We start from the raw sequence: 15,258 nt of genomic DNA on the forward strand, positions 1-15,258 counted from the left end.
CTGGGCTGGCCAGACGGTGCCTGCAGCCCTCTGATGCCAGCGGCAGCCAGTCTGGGGCCTCACAGGAGCCCAGTTCCCAGCTCTCAACCAACTATACCCTTTCAGGGATGCATGAAGGAGTGGGAGACCCGGGTTCCCTCCACTGTGCAGGCCAAGCCGGGGCACCAGCCTCAGTGCAGAAGGTGGAGGGGCGGCAGCCACCAGGACCAGGGTCAGGGCATGGCAGGGGCGCCCACGCCCTCAGCAGCTCGCCTGAGCTGCAGGACACCTGGGCCTGGTTGACTTGAGACTATGGGAGCAGGTGGACCTCAGGGCCCATCGGTGGACCCCAGAACCCCCGCCCCCGTCAGAGCCCTGGCTGCAGAGGGTCCCTGGCCGGCAGTGGGAACCAAGGCCCAGAGGCAGGCACGTGCAACAGAGATTTTCCAAAGATGAAACCAAAACCCCTCGAGGCCTACTGTTTGCATCTGTTTTCAGCTCAGGAGGCTGAGCTGGTCCCCGCCCGGACCCGGGGTCACACAGGCCCTCTGCCCCCCACTCGCCCTGACCCTTGCCCGGCCCTGCAGCCACGCCCGAGTCCAGGCCTCACTCTGAGACGTGGGAGCGGCAGGCCCGTTCCTCGTCCCTCGCCGTTGCCGGCGCTCTCCACTGTGTTCCCTTGGGAGGGACTCAGAGGCCGCGGGCAGGGAGACCGGGCCTGGTGTCCATGCCTGGGGCCTCTGGGACTTTAGGGCACGTTGCAGGCCCTTCGTCTCCCACTGCCCCCCACCCTGTGGGAGCTTCCCACCCGGGTCAGTGGTGGGACTGCCTGGGAGGGCGCCCTCCATGCACCAGCGGCTCCAGGTCAGAGCAGGGGCCCCCGTTCTGCAGGCGAGAGTGTGAGGCCCAGAGAGGGTCCTCGTGCTGCCCACTGCACAGCTGGCTCTGCCCGCCGGTTTCCGCATTGGCCACTGGGCACCGGTCAGGGTGGCAGCGACCTTGGCGAGGGGCGAGCCTGTGCAGAACAGCTTCTCTTGTCTTTTAGGAGCTCTATAGGAAGGACTGCAATCTAGCGGCCCAGCTGCTGCAGTGCAGCCAGACGTACGGCAGGGGCCATAAGGTGTCCGAGGTAACGTGAGCCCCGCCCCGGCCAGGCCCACCGCTGCCCCTGCCACCACTCGGGGCCCCTTCCTCGCAGGTCCCACCCTTGAGAGCGAAGGGGCTGGCTGCGCCCGAGGCCCCCTGGCCCTACTCGATCCTGCCGTGCCCTGGCCTCTCTGGGTACGTGGTGGAGGGACCACCGCATACACACCTCCCCGCCAAGCCCAGACAGCCGGCGCACCCCCCACCCCGTTTCCTCCGGGCACAGCCCCCAGTCCCCACCTGCTGTGTGAGCCCCCCCCCCCCGAAACCCTGTGGTTTGGTTTGGGTACAATTCCTAACAGTGCTCATTTCAGAGATAAGAAACTGGCTTCACACAGGAGTCACTGGGCCAAGGCCACAGGGCCCAGCCTCGGACCCAGGGCTCCCACCCCAGCCAGGCTGCCCTTCCCCTCACCCAGGCCTTTCCACCTGCCGCCTCCCCGAGCCTGGGCCACACCTAAGACGCTCACAAAATAGATCAAACAGTAGCGGGACGCCCCCCACAGGGCACCAGGCGCTCCTGCGGAAACCGCTGGGCGCCTGGCCCTCAATCTTTGTCGCATCTGTTTCTGAGTCTGTCTGGTTTGGGAGCACCCAAGTCACGTGCGTGGGCCAGGGGTGCCCTCCCAGAGACCCTGGGGCTGGGAGAGCAAGTCAGCCCCTCAGGGGAAGGCCCGAGAGAGGCCTGAGTCAGAGCCGGGTTCCAGCCTCCAGGCTCTGCAGTGCCCCACTGGAGTGGGCCTGGGTGGGTGGCGGTGACCAGGGGTTCACAGGCACATCCCGGGAGCTTGCGAAATAGAGCATCCCGGGCGTCGGCTCCAGCTGGTGGGATTAGAGAGGCCCTGGGCAGGTCCCCGGTGGGTCAGCCTCGGCTGCCGGTCCGGGGCCGACCGTGACCCCCGTCCCTTCCTCTTCCTCGCGGCATCCCATTCTAGCTGCCCTCAGAGTTCCAGGAGCACGTGAGCCTGCACATGGAGAAGCAAGGCTGCAGCCTGCCCTCCCCGCTCTGCCGCCCGGCCTACGCTGACAGTGTCCCCCCCTGCGTCCTCGCCAAGGTGCTGGAGAAGCCAGACCCCGGCAGCCTGTCCTCCCATCTGTCGGATGCCTCAGCCCGTGACCTGGCCTTCCGCGACAGGCTGGAAAAGCCGGGCCCCCGGCCCCCCTACAAGGGGGACATCTACTGCAGCGACACGGCCCTCTACTGCCCCGAGGAGCGGCGCCGTGACCGGCGGCCCAGTGCGGACGGGCCCGTGACCGACGTGGGCTTCCTGCGGGCCCAGAATTCCACTGACAGCGCGGCCGAGGAGGAGGAGCCCGAGGCGGCGGCCTACCCCGCGGGCTACCGGCACGGGGCCTTCGGGGGCTACGCGGCCTCGCTGCCCACGTCCAGCTCCTACTCGAGCTTCAGCGCCGCGTCGGAGGAGAAGGAGCACGCCCAGGCCAGCACGCTCACCGCCTCGCAGCAGGCCATCTACCTGAACAGCCGCGACGAGCTCTTCGGCCGCACGCCGCCTGCGGCCTACGGGGGCAGCCCGCGCTATGCCTCGGCCGCGGCTGCGGTGGCCGCCCCGCTCGAGGCCGAGGCGGCCCCGGGGTTCGCGAGGACTGTGTCGCCGTACCCCGCCGAGCCCTACCGCTTCCCGGTCTCCCCCGGCCCCCAGCCCGCCCTGATGCCCCCCAACCTGTGGAACCTGCGGGCCAAGCCGGGGTCGGCCCGGCTGGCCGCAGAGGACGTGCGCGGCCAGTGGCGGCCGCTGAGCGTGGAGGACATCGGCGCCTACCCCTTCCCGGCCGCTGCTGCGGCCGCCGCCGCCGCCCCCGGCCGCGCCTCGCCCGGCGGCTTCAACGACCGCTACTTCGGGGCCGGAGGCGGCCCGGGCGAGAAGGCCGAGGGCCGCGCCAGCCCCCTCTATGCCAGCTACAAGGCTGACAGCTTCTCGGAGGGCGATGACCTCTCCCAGGGCCACCTGGCCGAGCCCCGCTACCTCCGGGCGGCCGGTGACCTGAGCCTCAGCCCCGGCCGCTCGGCTGAACCCCTGCCCAGCTACGCGGCCAGCGAGGGGGAGCGGGAGAGGCTCGGGGTGCAGCTCTGTGGGGCGGGGGGCAGCCCCGAGCCCGAGCACAGCCCTCGGAGCTCCAGGGATTCCCTGGAGCCCAGCTCCATGGAGGCCTCCCCGGAGATGCACCCCGGCGCCCGCCTCAGCCCGCAGCCCGCCTTCCCTCGGACTGGCGGCTCGGGGCTCAGCCGCAAGGACAGTCTCACAAAAGCCCAGCTCTACGGAACCCTGCTCAACTGAGCACCCACGTGCAGGCCTCGGCCGTGGCCACCCCGCACACCGGGTCCCGAGGGGTGCTGCCTCGCCTCCCTGATACCCGTCCTCCCGGCCCCGCAAACGAGGACCCCGTTGAGCCGGGGGAGGGGGCGCACCCCACCCACGTGTCTCGTCCGCCCCCGCACCGCCACGGTGGACCGTTTCTCACACAGCAGCCTCCTTCCCCACCGGAGATGAGCATCCCCCCTTTTATAAAGCGCAACTATTTTTATAGAGCAAAAGGGTCTTTCTTAACGCACTCAGCCTCCAGCTCCCTGAATGGTGGCCTAGGCGTTTTCGACGCGACGCTCCTTGATTTTCGGGTGAGGGTGAGTGGGGCCTGCCCCTCAGAGGGAAGGACGGTGTCCTGCGGAGACCCCCCGCCAGCCAGTGACAAGGGAACCCTGACGCTCTGTCCACAAAGAGGGGGACTGGAACGGGTGGAGGGATGTGTAACGTTTTCAGCTGTTCTTGCCGTGTGGCCGACGACCGACCACCCCCCAGCTCCCCCGTGGTCCGTAGTCCCAAGTGGGGCCGGTGCTCGTCCCCCCAGTGTCCCGCTCCCCGGTACCACCTCGCTCTACCTCAGATGTAATGAGGCCCTCCGACCCCGGTTTCTGTAGCTTGCTTTCCTGTCGTCTGTGATGCATGCCCCGTCTCAGTACTGTATTTTGCATTCATTAATAAAAGACGTCGGTGGAAAGAATTTGGGTTTGGGTAGTTTCTTCTCCCCCCTGCCTTTTGATCTCGGGACGTGTGGCCTTGGGTGTCTCCCCCCATCCTCCCCTCTCTGAGGCCAGGGCAGCCTGATGATAACCTCCCCCGCCCTGGCACCGTGTCGTCCAGTGTTTGAATTCTTCCATCGTCTCAACCCACTAAACGTTGTTTTTGCCATTTCATACAATGTTCCTTATAGACTTTGCTTCTGCCTCAAGCTTCCTTAGGATGTCCTTTAGTTCGGCTCTGCTGGTGACAAACTCTTTTGGTTTTTTTTTTTTTTTTGCTCTGAAGATGTCTTTGCCCCATTTCTGAAGGATATTCTCACTGGGGAGAATGTCAGCGGGGGTCTCTTACCCTCAGTGCACAGAGATGTCCCCTGGCTTCCTGCTGGGGTGGGACTCGCCATCAGTCCCCCCCCTTCCCAGGAGTTGTTCCTTTGGTGCTAATCTGTCTTCTTCTCTCCAGCGGTGGAAGATCTTCCCTTTGGTTTTCTGCAATTTCCCTGAGGTGTGCCTCGCTGTGGATTCCTCCTTGTTGGGAATTCACAGGGAGTCTTGCATCTGTGGATTGGTGTATCTCAGTAGTTGAGGAAAATCCTCAGCTGCTTCTTAAACTATTTCTCCACCCTTCCCTCCTCCTGGGACTGCCATCAGAACCTCTGTGTCCTCTACCTCCATGTCCCTGCCTCCTTGAGACCCACACCGTGGTGTCACCGTGCTCAACCTGCATTCTTCCAGGTCACTAATTCTCTTCTGCTGCGTCCATTCAGCTGCCCAACACAGCCACCACGTTTTTAGTTTTGGTTATTAACGTTTTCCATTTCTAGAAGTTCTGTCTGGTCATTCTACAAACCCACTATGCCACTTTCTAATAGTTTCCTATTCCCTGGAGAGATTTCCAAGCTTGTCTTTTGTTTCCTTAAACAGAGCGGGCACAGCTGGCTCACGGTCGGGGCCTGACACGTCCATCAGGTGGGGTCTGTGTAGACTGTTCATCTCGGCTCCTGCCCATGTCGCCTTGTTTCTTTGTGTGCCTGGTTATCTTTGAGCCTGCTCATTGATGCCCTTGAGACAGTACTTGTGAACGTTCTGCAAGGCCTAGGATGGAGGGCCCCTCCCCCAGGGGGCTTTATGTCTGCTTCTTCCCACTGGGAGGGGACCACCTCGGCCCAGGTGCACACCTGAAGTTCTCCGGCCCACCCAGCTTTGTGTGGCTCCAGGGTGCCTGCACCTGACCTGCCACTGCAGGCCCGGCTACCCACCCCCAGGAGCAGATGCGCCCCAGGAAGCAGCCTGCTGGCGGGGGAGGGGCTGTGGAGAGGCTCCGGAGTCAGCTCCCCTGTGTGGGGCCCGGTTTCCCTGTGGGCAGGTGGGGAAGGAACCCTCACCGAACTGGGGGGCAAATGAGTGGGTAGAGGGGAAAACACATGGCCCCCGGCACCCAGCGGGCTCTCACTCAGAGACGCTCCCAGAGGGGCCCTGAGCCTCGTCAGCACCACGTGGGCTGGGAGACCGGACAGCAGGGCTGGGAACCCCGAGGACTTTGCAGTCTGGGCCCAGAAGGGCGAGCCCCTACATGGTCACTTCAGAGTCTGACTGCTCGTCCCTGCAGGCGGCCAACAGGCCTCACAGAGCTGTCCTGCCATGGCCTCTGAAGCCAGCCACGGCCGGGATGGGCTTCCCTCCTTCCCTCCTTCCCTCCTTCCCTCCTTCCCTCCTTCCCTCCTTCCCCAAGCACCCCTCGCTCCACTCCGGTCCTGCCTCCCTCCCAACAGGACCCTGGCTGTGCACCCACCGTCCACCGACCCTTCTGTCCATGTTTCTTCTCAGCCCACAGCAGGCAGTGCAGGGCTGTGTGACCTTGGGCAAGTCCTGGGCCCTCTGGGCCAGTTTCCCCTTCTGGAGCCTGAGGACTGTGACTCGTGAGATTCCCAGGGGCCCTCGAGACCGGTGGCTATCCCACTGCATGGAGAGCCCCAGGCTGGGCCAGAGATGGGTCCCGAGGGAGGGAAGGAGCGCAGGCTTCCCGGGCCTGTCCCTCTGCCCACCAGGACGGTGGGGCCCACAGCCACCTCACGGGGGCTGCGAGCATCAGCCTCGCTCAGCAACAGACACAGCCACGCTGGCATCTCAACATGAAAGCGTTCTTCTCCCACGACGGCTTCGGATCTGTATTTCAGATTCACGGGTGAGGCGAAGGTAGGCACGCAGCCCCAGGAAGGTGGGTGGAGGGGCAGCCCACACTCCTTTTTCTTTCCTGCTCCATACTTTCTAAATTTAGCTCTCTTATTTTAAAATTGCAAATGGTGAACTCCTAGACGCCTTGCAGAGGATCAGGGTACGGAGAGCACCTGCCATTCTTCCCAGTAAAATAACCTAAGAAGGGGTAGGGCTTGCGGGGCACGTAGTTAAGAAACCAGATCCACAGGGGAGGGGTGCTAAGAAGCAGCTGCAGTGGTGTCTGGGGATCCCTGGATATCCCTGTCCCAGGAGGGTCAGAGCTTCGGCTGGCTCCAGGTGGCCAGGGTGGTAAAGAAACGGCCTCCGAGGACAGAGAGTTGGCTGCTGTTTGCCCCGAGAGAAGTCAAAAGGGTCCCAGCCCACAAAGGCCCCATGCAAGCAGGTGACGGGTCTGGGACCCATGGTGTCCCACAGGGCTGCAGGTAGCCGGGGTGTGGACTCAGCACAGGGGAGGGGCCGGGCAGCTCGGTGGACAGGGAGGTCATCCCCTGGCCACACCCCAGCAGCCACGCCAAAGCCAGTCGAGTACGTGTGCAACTGATGCTCATTAAACAAAGGAGTGGTCATATTGACATATCACAGTGGGGAGAGCAGTCAGCAAACCACGCGATGAAATTCTCACTCAGTACACACTCCACATCAAGGAAGGCAGAAAAACGCCCGCTTCGGGCTGGGCTAGAAAGTAGGATGTCTGGACCCCAGGATCTGGGGCTGGATGCAAGGTGGGGGCAGGAGAGGCGGGCGAGAGGCACCTGGGAAGGCTGGGCCCCGCTACGCCCCAGACGAGCACAGCCTCCCCTCCCGGCCTGTGTCTGGGCTCATTCACACGTGGTCAATCCATCCGACAAATGCCAGCCAAGGGGCTGTTCGGGCTGGACCTGGGGGGACACACCCTCATGACAATACTGTGGGGGTCCCGTCACTCTCCCCTCCAGCTGCATAGTGGCAGCTATGCCTGGCCAGGGACCCCTGGTCTGGGGCGGGCATGTGACACAAGCCAGCCAGTCAGAGGCCTTCCCTGAGACTTGTCAAGTGGGAGGAGCTCACTGGGGGCTTCTGCCGTGAGAGTGAGCCAGAGCTGGCCAGAGGGGGCCTCGCCAGACCAGGTCTGAGGATGAACCCAACCGCGCCCTCTGGCCTGAACTGGCTCAACGCCTGCACCAGTGGCTGGGCTGACACTGATGCTAATACTATCGCTAATACTGATACTCCCACTGCTGCTCCTGAGCGCCCGCTGCATACACGTCCTGCCGAGAGCCGTCGCACCCAACCTCACGCATCCCCACAAGCTGGGTGCTGTGAGTTCTCGTTTACAGCAGGGGACACTGAGGCACGGGGCAGCTCAGCACTGGCTGTGACCGCACAATAGCGAAAGGGGGTGACGGGGTTGAAGTCCATGGCCGTCTGATCCCAAAGCCCACATCCTGTGGGCAGGTCTTACCTGCAGTTATTCACAGAATGCCTCCCGCACGCAGGGGCCAGGGATGCAGCCGGGAGCAGTGCCCTGCGAGCCCGGGAAGTTTGCACGGCACTGAGCACGCACGCTGGGAGGCAGCGTCAGGAGGGGGCGGGGCTCAGGGCGCCTGTTACACTCGGAGCCCTGAAGGAGCGGGGTGCGGGGTGCGGGGGGAAGAGGGGCCCAGCACAGGGGGCGGCGGGAGGCAGCTGTAACCTGGGAAGGCTTCACAGAGGAAGTGACCCCAGGGCGGGTCACTTCCTCTGTGAAGCGAAGCCACCTGGGGGCGTGAGGGGCGAGGCAGGAGTGTCCACTGCCTGCCCAGGCTCTGAGCGGATGCACACTCAGCCTCCCCTCTGCTCAGGCTGGGGCAGCCCCCCGTGCGGGCCTCCACTTCTGCCAGGGCTGGGCGTGGGGTGCGGTTATCTTTCCCTCCACCAAAGAAGCCATTCTTGAGCCTTGAGCCATTCTTGAGCCATTCTTCACCTCCCTGGTGTGAGGGACACCCGGGATCCTGTGCTTGCCACCCACCCACGCGCTTGGCCCTGGTCTCTCCAGCCCAGCTCGGGGACACAGCGTCCGCTCAACACCCACTGCAGGCCAGGCTTCGTGCTGACTGCAGGGGAAGAGGACGAAGGACAGAAAAGGGGTCGGCCCTCAGGATGAGTCCCGCCTCAGGGCCTTTGCACTGCCCTTCCCTCTGCCTGGGATGCCCTGCTTGTGGACCCCAAGATTCCCGAGGGCCCGGGGGTGGGTTAGACACACTGAAATAAACGTTTACCACCAGCCCCAGCAAGCCCCAGAGCCCCCCCCAATCTGCCCAGAGCCCCTCCCCAGACTGGAGCTCCCAGGGTGCTGACACCCCCCACATACTTGACCTTCTTGGACCCTCACAGCAAGCCTGCAGGCTGGGGGTCCTGACACCACTTTACAGAGGGGGTAACTGAGGCTCCGAGAGGAGATATGACTTGGTCTCGGCTACACGGACAGCAGAGCCGGGCCTGGAGCCCAGGCTCTGGAGAGGCCAGGCTGGGCGCCAGCTGCTCCTGTGGCTTCCTCCTCGGGTCCCCTGTGTTTCCTCACTGACCCCCTGCCAGGGACACCCTCCTAACAGGCTCACGGTCTGCCCCCTCCAGGGAGACTCCCAAGGCTTCGGGGATGCCCGTCCTGAGACGTGCGCACCTTTGGTCCCCACCCTCGCCCATCGGTGGACCTTGGGCTCCTGGGGCTTACGGCTCCTCGAGGCTCCTCAAGGGACCTTTGCGTCTGCACGTTGCTCCCTCCCCCGGGGCAGATGCACTCCCGGGGGCAGCGCGCACACCTGACAGGCAGTGGGCGAGGAGGAGCGCAGATGGCCCAGGGCTCGGACAAACCCGGGGACCCCGCTGGCCACACTTCGGGGGAGGGAGAGGGCGGCCTGCGCCTGAGCAGGCCCTGTGAGACCGGGGGTGGGCAGACCCGGACCCAGCGCCCCCGGGGGCTGCCCCCCCTCCAGCTCCCACCCCAGGTTTTGTCTCCAAGCTCCAGCAGGCCTGCGAGTGGGGAGCCGATACATATTTGTCGCTGAAATAACCTAAGAAAGAGCAAAACACTCACGTTTATTGAGCGTCACCAGCACCGTGCCAGGCGCTTTCGCTCACGCAGTCCTCAGAACCCCGAGGCACACGGGTTTTGTCCCCATTTTACAGATGAGGACGCTGAGGCTCAGAGGGTGGAGAAGGCAGCGGCCACCCGAGCCAGACCCCGAAGCCAACCTCAGAGCCTCCTCATCACACACACCCGCCCACCCCGGCCGGTGTCTGGAAGGTTCCGTGCTGGGAGGCTCAGTGCCAGATCTTAACGTCGCCCTCCCAGGAGCAGGTGGCGAGGACGGAGGGCAGCACGGGGTGGAAGGTGGTGCCCACACAGGCCTGCGTGTGCCCGTGCAGCGTGCGGGCGCGGCTGGCGGTGCGGAAGCTGTACACGAGGACCCGGCCGTCGGCACTGCCCGTCAGCAGCAGGTCACCATCTGGAGAGCACTCGCAGCCCACCGAGTAGCCTTCCACCTGCAGAGGGCGACCCGGGGTCAGAGGGCGACCCGGGGTGAGCAGGCCGCGCGGCACAGGGCGCACGGCCTCGCCTGCCCCTCCCACAGGGGAGCGGGCTGGGGCCCAGAGCCGGCCAGGAGCAGGGCGGGGCCTCACACCCAGCGGCCGAGCTCCTGCCCTGAGGCCAGGGCCCCGGCATCGGCCTGTGCCACAAGGCTGGTTTAGTGTACCCCAGACAGCCCAGCTCCAGCACAGCTGATGGCGTCTGGCCTCCGCGCCAGGCGCTGGGTCCCCACTGGCTCTGCCCCATGAGGCAGCCCTCAGCAGGGAAAGGGGGCAGATGGAGAAACAGCCCCACTCCCGTTCCGTCCTGCGCCCCTCCCCAAGCCCCGTGACCTGTCCACGTGAGCTGACAGATCAACGAAACTGTCCCTGCCCAGATGTGGCCCGGGGCCTCGAGTGGACACCAGGCCACGTGGCATGGGGTCACCCAGGAAAGAGAAAAAACGAATTGCCTGGACAGAGGGTCCCTGCCCTCGGGGGCCGCAAGCCCCTTGCTGGCGTTGTCAGTGGGACAATTTTCCACCTGGGGGACAGGGACGAGGTACCTTGTGGCCTTCGTAGCGCCGCCTTCTGCTCATCCGGTAGGGCCACACGGCAGAGAAGAGGGCCAGGTAGTTGCCGTTGGTCTGCGCCAGGAACACAGGCTCCCTCGGGTGCAAGGTGAGGCTGGGGCAGGTGTACCGCTCCTGAGAAACAGCAGGGCCACAGAGAGGGCGGAGGAGGCTCCCAACTGGGCTTCTGCCTCTGACGGACTCGCCCCCCAGACTCTGCCCGCGGGGCCCCGGGCCCTCTGCCCAGACCTGGCTTAGGGGTGTGTGGGTTCCCTGCTGCTGCTGTAACAAAATGCCTCCAGGGTCGTGGCTTAAAGCAACACATGTATTATCTTACAGTTCTGGGGCTCAGAAGTCCGAAACGGGCTCTCTGGGCTAACTGAGCTCAAGAGGCCGGCAGGGCTTCGTTCCTTCTGGAGTCCTCAGGGGGGAATCTGTTCCCTTGTCTTTTCTGGCTTCTAGGGGCCCCCTGCACTCCTCGGCTCATGGCCTTTGGAGTAGACTGAAAAATGTCCCACCAAATACTTCCATGTCCTAATTCCTGGGACGTGTGAATGTCCCCTTATATGTCAAAAAAAAAAAAAAGGCGGTGGGAGCTTGCAAGTATAATTAACTTAAGGATCTTGAGATGAGATTATCGTGTATTACTGCCCTAAATGCAATCACAGGCACCCTTATAAAAGGGAAGCAGAGCAGATCAGACACACAGAGGAGGCGATGTGAAGACGGAGCAGAGAGAGACCTGAAGATGCCGGCACGGAGACTGGAGTGATGCAGCCACAAGCCAGTATCACCAGAAGCTGGAAGAAGCAAGGGACAGGCGCTCCCCCGAGCCTCCAAGGGGAGCGGGCCCTGACGACATCTTGATTTCAGCCCCGTGATACTTTTTACAAATTTCTGGCCTCCATCACTGAAAAAATACGTTTCTGTTGATTTAAGCCACCAGGTTTATGGTAATTTGTAATTTGTCATACAGCGATAGAAAACGAATCCACACGCCCATCTCCCCACCTCCACAGTGAGCCGTCGAGGGTCCCCGGCCCAGCCCAGGGTCCCACGCAGCCAGAACACATAGTAAGTGAGAAGGTGACTGGCCAAGTGGGGAGGTAAACGCCTGCACAAGGGGTTCCAAACAGGAGGGAAAATCTCACTGTTTAACAGGCTCGGTCACACAGAAACACCCCTAAAAGCTCCCTTCTCCATTGTACGCGTTCCGTGTTCTAGGTGATGTCCTGAAGCCACAGCCTCTAAATGAGCCCAAATTCAGAGGGTGATGTCAGGAGCAGGTGGAACCATGGCTGCAGACTAATGTGCTGTCAGAGGCACATGGGAACCTGATAATGAGCTCCTGGTGTGATGCTACCGGGCGGAGTGCCTGCTTGCCTGCACAGAAGGTGAGGAGGTGTGACCCTAGGAGGGCTGGTGGCTCAGGCACGCAGCACTTTCTCTACCTCACTTGCTTCCCTGGTCTCTGCAGGGCCGTCAGAGGCAGGATGCCCCAATGGCTAGACATGACCCTCCGGGCCCTCCCAGGGCTTATTGTTCTCGGTGGGTTGCACTAGAACCCTGAAGTGAAGGTCTAGAGGCAGGTCGGCTCAGGGTCACTTAGAATCCTCTAAGAACAAGGGGAAAAGCAGGGAGAGGAAGATGGTGTATATATACACGTGACATATATTTTTAAATTCAGGTGGCAGCACCAAAGAGACTAGCCATAGCTAATTTGAAACCTTAAAAGATGATGGTGGGTGGCGATAGTGATGTCGGTGATGGCGGTGACGCGTGGTGATGGTGCTGGAGATGGTGATGGTACTAAAGGTGATGGTGATGACAGTAGTGATGATGATGACAGTGGTGATGGTAATAGAGGTGGGGTGGTGACAGGTGGTGCATTTTATGGAGAACTCCCTGTGCCTGGCACTGTGCTGGATTCTTTATAAGTACTTATGTCTTTTAATTCTCAAAGCCACTCTATGAGGCAAGAAACATTCTCACCCTCAGTTTATGAAGAGAAAAATGAGAATCAAAGAGGGTAAATGATGGGCCCAGGCCCTCTGCCTGTAAGTGGTGAATGCAGGATTTTAATGCAGGTGGCCTACCTTCAGGGTCCCTGCTTGAACCCTTGAGTCACAGCCCCTGCCAAAACCACTGAGCCAGGGCAAGGTGGAACCCTGCAGGCTGGCTGGGGTGGCGGAGGGAGGGTAGGGGTGTCTCGGGGGTGCATCCGCGTTCCCGTGGATCTGGACCAGGCCGCCCCTCCACACGCTTACCCCGGAGCCAGGCTGTGCTGGACAGAGGATGAGTGAGAGGACCGTTAGGGAGTCACTCCGATCTGGGAGCCAGTGGAAGGTTCTCTGGGCAGGCCTGGACCTGCATTTTGCCTTCCCCGACCCTGCAGATTTCAGGCAGCCCATCTGTCTCCAAAGGTCCTGTCTGCTGAACCATCTCCGCAGAAGTGACCTGGGGCCCCGGACAGCCTGGGGCTACACGGATGCACCCTGAAACTGGAAGCAATGCCAAACAGGGTTTCTCACGTGGAAAATCTGGTTGGAGATTTTGGCGGAGCTCCGGAAATCCCAGGCAATAATGGTGCGGTCGGCAGAGTCCCGGCTCGAAGCATCTGTGCTGCTCAGAAACTCAGAGCCTTCCCGGAGGAAGAGGATGTCCAGGGTCTGCTGGATGGTGGCCTTGTAGCTTCTCACCACCTGCAAGAGTGGGCACCCGTCATGCCGGTGGGCCCCAGGGGTACAGGGCGGGTGCCACAGACAGGGACAAGGAGGGCCGCTGAGGGCCCCGAGGGTTGGAGAGTTTGGAGAGGCTGGTGCTGGAAAATGCGCCCCCAGGCTGAGGAGCCCAAGCGTGGAGGTGGGGCTGCTGCGGGGTGACCTCAGGCCCTGCCCCGTGATACCTCCACAGTGGGCGGTCCTCCGCGTCCCCTCCCCACACCCACTGGCGCATGGGTGCAGGGAGGCATGAAGATCTCCCCAGTCAGACTGGTGCCCTGGAGAGCAGCGGGGGTCCAGCGAAGGAGAGCTTAGGGAAGGGCCCACGCCTAGCCCAGGGCACCTAAAGGCACCAGTGATGCCCATCAATGCCAGGGCCATACTCTGTGCGAGGGTCTTGCTTCTGAAGAGGTCACGTAATTCACAGCTTTCAAAGCCTCAGCCTAACGTCCCTGGAGCGATAAGTGCATCGTGGGAGCCAGTGTTCTCGAGCCCACAGAACCGCAGCATGGAAGTTAGCTTTAAAGACACTCTTTCTTTCTTACGTCATCACCAACACTCCACAGCCTCCGGTCTCTAAACTAACACAATCAAGCGGCCAGCTGCTGTCCCGCTTCCTTCAGGGCGTTTTCTCACCTGAACCTTCCAGCCTACAGCAACTGGGCTGGGCAGGGGCAGGGTGGAGGTCCCAGCACCCGGACTAACACGCACCTCCATGCAGTAAACTCCTGGGCAACACGACTTTAAATTGCAATAGTGAGCAACAGGCCGCGGGCACAGTGCCTCGGGCCCGCCTGCCGGGTCTGGCGGCCTGTTTACCAGCTCCCAGGGCGCCACCATGTGGCCACAGCATAAACACAGCTCTCCGGCACCTTGGCAGCCGGCCGTGAAACGAGCTGCCTTCACACTTACTTAAAAACTGGAGTTTAGGGATTCCCTGGTGGCGCAGTAGTTAAGAATCCGCCTGAGAAGACAGGGTACATGGGTTTGAGCCCTGGTCCCTGAAGATCCCACATGCCACATGGCAACTCAGCCCGTCCGCCACAGCTACTGAAGCCTGCGGCACCTAGAGCCCATGCTCTGCGGCAAGAGAAGCCACCGCAGTGAGAAGCCTGCGCACACCAAGGAAGAGTAGCCCCCGCTCACCACAACTAGAGAAAGCCCACGCGCAGCAACGAAGACCCAAAGCAGCCAAAGATAAATAAATAAACATAATTTTAAATAGTAAATATCTAACAAAATAAATAAAATAAAAACTGGAGTTTACAAACTTTCAAAATGTTTCAGACATAGATCTTCTATCATCCTCTTTCAAATATATATAAGTCAAATTCACAATAAATGCAGCACTCCATAAATCCAATTTAGACAGAGGGGTATTTTGAGACCCATTCTCCAGATGAGGAACACTGAGGCTCAGAGAGATGCAGGGATTTACTCAGGGCGCAGGGCCAGGGTGTGGTGCTTCTCTGGGGCCCACATCCCCGTCTCCTGCTGGCCAAGTCCTGCCTCAGTAAACGCTGGGGCAAATTCCTGGTGGAGGGTGGGGAACAAACGATTACCTTCTCTGAGCCTTTTCAGAAGCAGCCCTCAGCTAGGGCGAGTTCAGGGTGGGCCCCCTGGAGCCTGAGGAGTAGTCCAGGGGTAGAAAAGTGAAGGCAGTCCTGCAGGCCTCTGAACACTGGCCAGCCTGTGTAGCTGCACCCCAGGCAGCGTGGAACTGCCCACCTTCCTCCCTCCCTTCCTCTCCCACTCTGTGCACCAGGATCCCACATGCCCGCTTTGCCCTCCCAGGTAGCCATGAGTCTCCTGGAGTGTGGACTGGAAGGAAAGCTCCAGAGCCCCCGCCAGGAAGGGCATAGGAGCCGTGCTGCTGGCAGATGCTCTGGCCAGCCCAGCCTGGAGCTGGGGCAGCGGTCTAGGACCTGGGAGGGGACGTGGACCACCAGAGTCCCCAACACGTGCTCTGAGAAGTGCACAACATCCCGACTCAAAGAACAGCGCCATCCCAGGGCAGGGTTTGGAATCTGCTCTGGTGGGAAGAGAA

At 61.9% G+C, this 15,258-nt stretch overlaps 2 protein-coding genes across 13 annotated transcripts in view; one reads left to right on the forward strand and one right to left on the reverse strand.

Annotated features, from left to right (window-relative positions):
* BEGAIN (brain enriched guanylate kinase associated) overlaps positions 1-4,134 on the forward strand; it is a 44,007-nt gene extending 39,873 nt beyond the window's left edge. For all 8 annotated transcript variants that reach the window (XM_067725675.1, XM_067725664.1, XM_067725655.1 and 5 more), the window contains 2 exons: positions 1,025-1,108; positions 2,058-4,134. In XM_067725675.1, coding sequence (XP_067581776.1) covers positions 1,025-1,108; positions 2,058-3,419 — 1,446 coding nt within the window. In that variant the 3' untranslated portion in view covers positions 3,420-4,134. The remainder of the gene's footprint in view (positions 1-1,024; positions 1,109-2,057) is intronic.
* A 5,294-nt stretch (positions 4,135-9,428) lies between these two features.
* The window catches only part of WDR25 (WD repeat domain 25), a 141,764-nt gene continuing 135,934 nt past the window's right edge, over positions 9,429-15,258 (reverse strand). For all 5 annotated transcript variants that reach the window (XM_067725721.1, XM_067725731.1, XM_067725741.1 and 2 more), the window contains exons 5-7: positions 13,023-13,193; positions 10,486-10,626; positions 9,429-9,895 (exon numbers count right to left, since the gene is read on the reverse strand). In XM_067725721.1, coding sequence (XP_067581822.1) covers positions 9,674-9,895; positions 10,486-10,626; positions 13,023-13,193 — 534 coding nt within the window. In that variant the 3' untranslated portion in view covers positions 9,429-9,673. The remainder of the gene's footprint in view (positions 9,896-10,485; positions 10,627-13,022; positions 13,194-15,258) is intronic.

The sequence above is a fragment of the Pseudorca crassidens genome, chromosome 1, assembly GCF_039906515.1.
Source record: "Pseudorca crassidens isolate mPseCra1 chromosome 1, mPseCra1.hap1, whole genome shotgun sequence".
NCBI lineage: Eukaryota > Metazoa > Chordata > Mammalia > Artiodactyla > Delphinidae > Pseudorca > Pseudorca crassidens.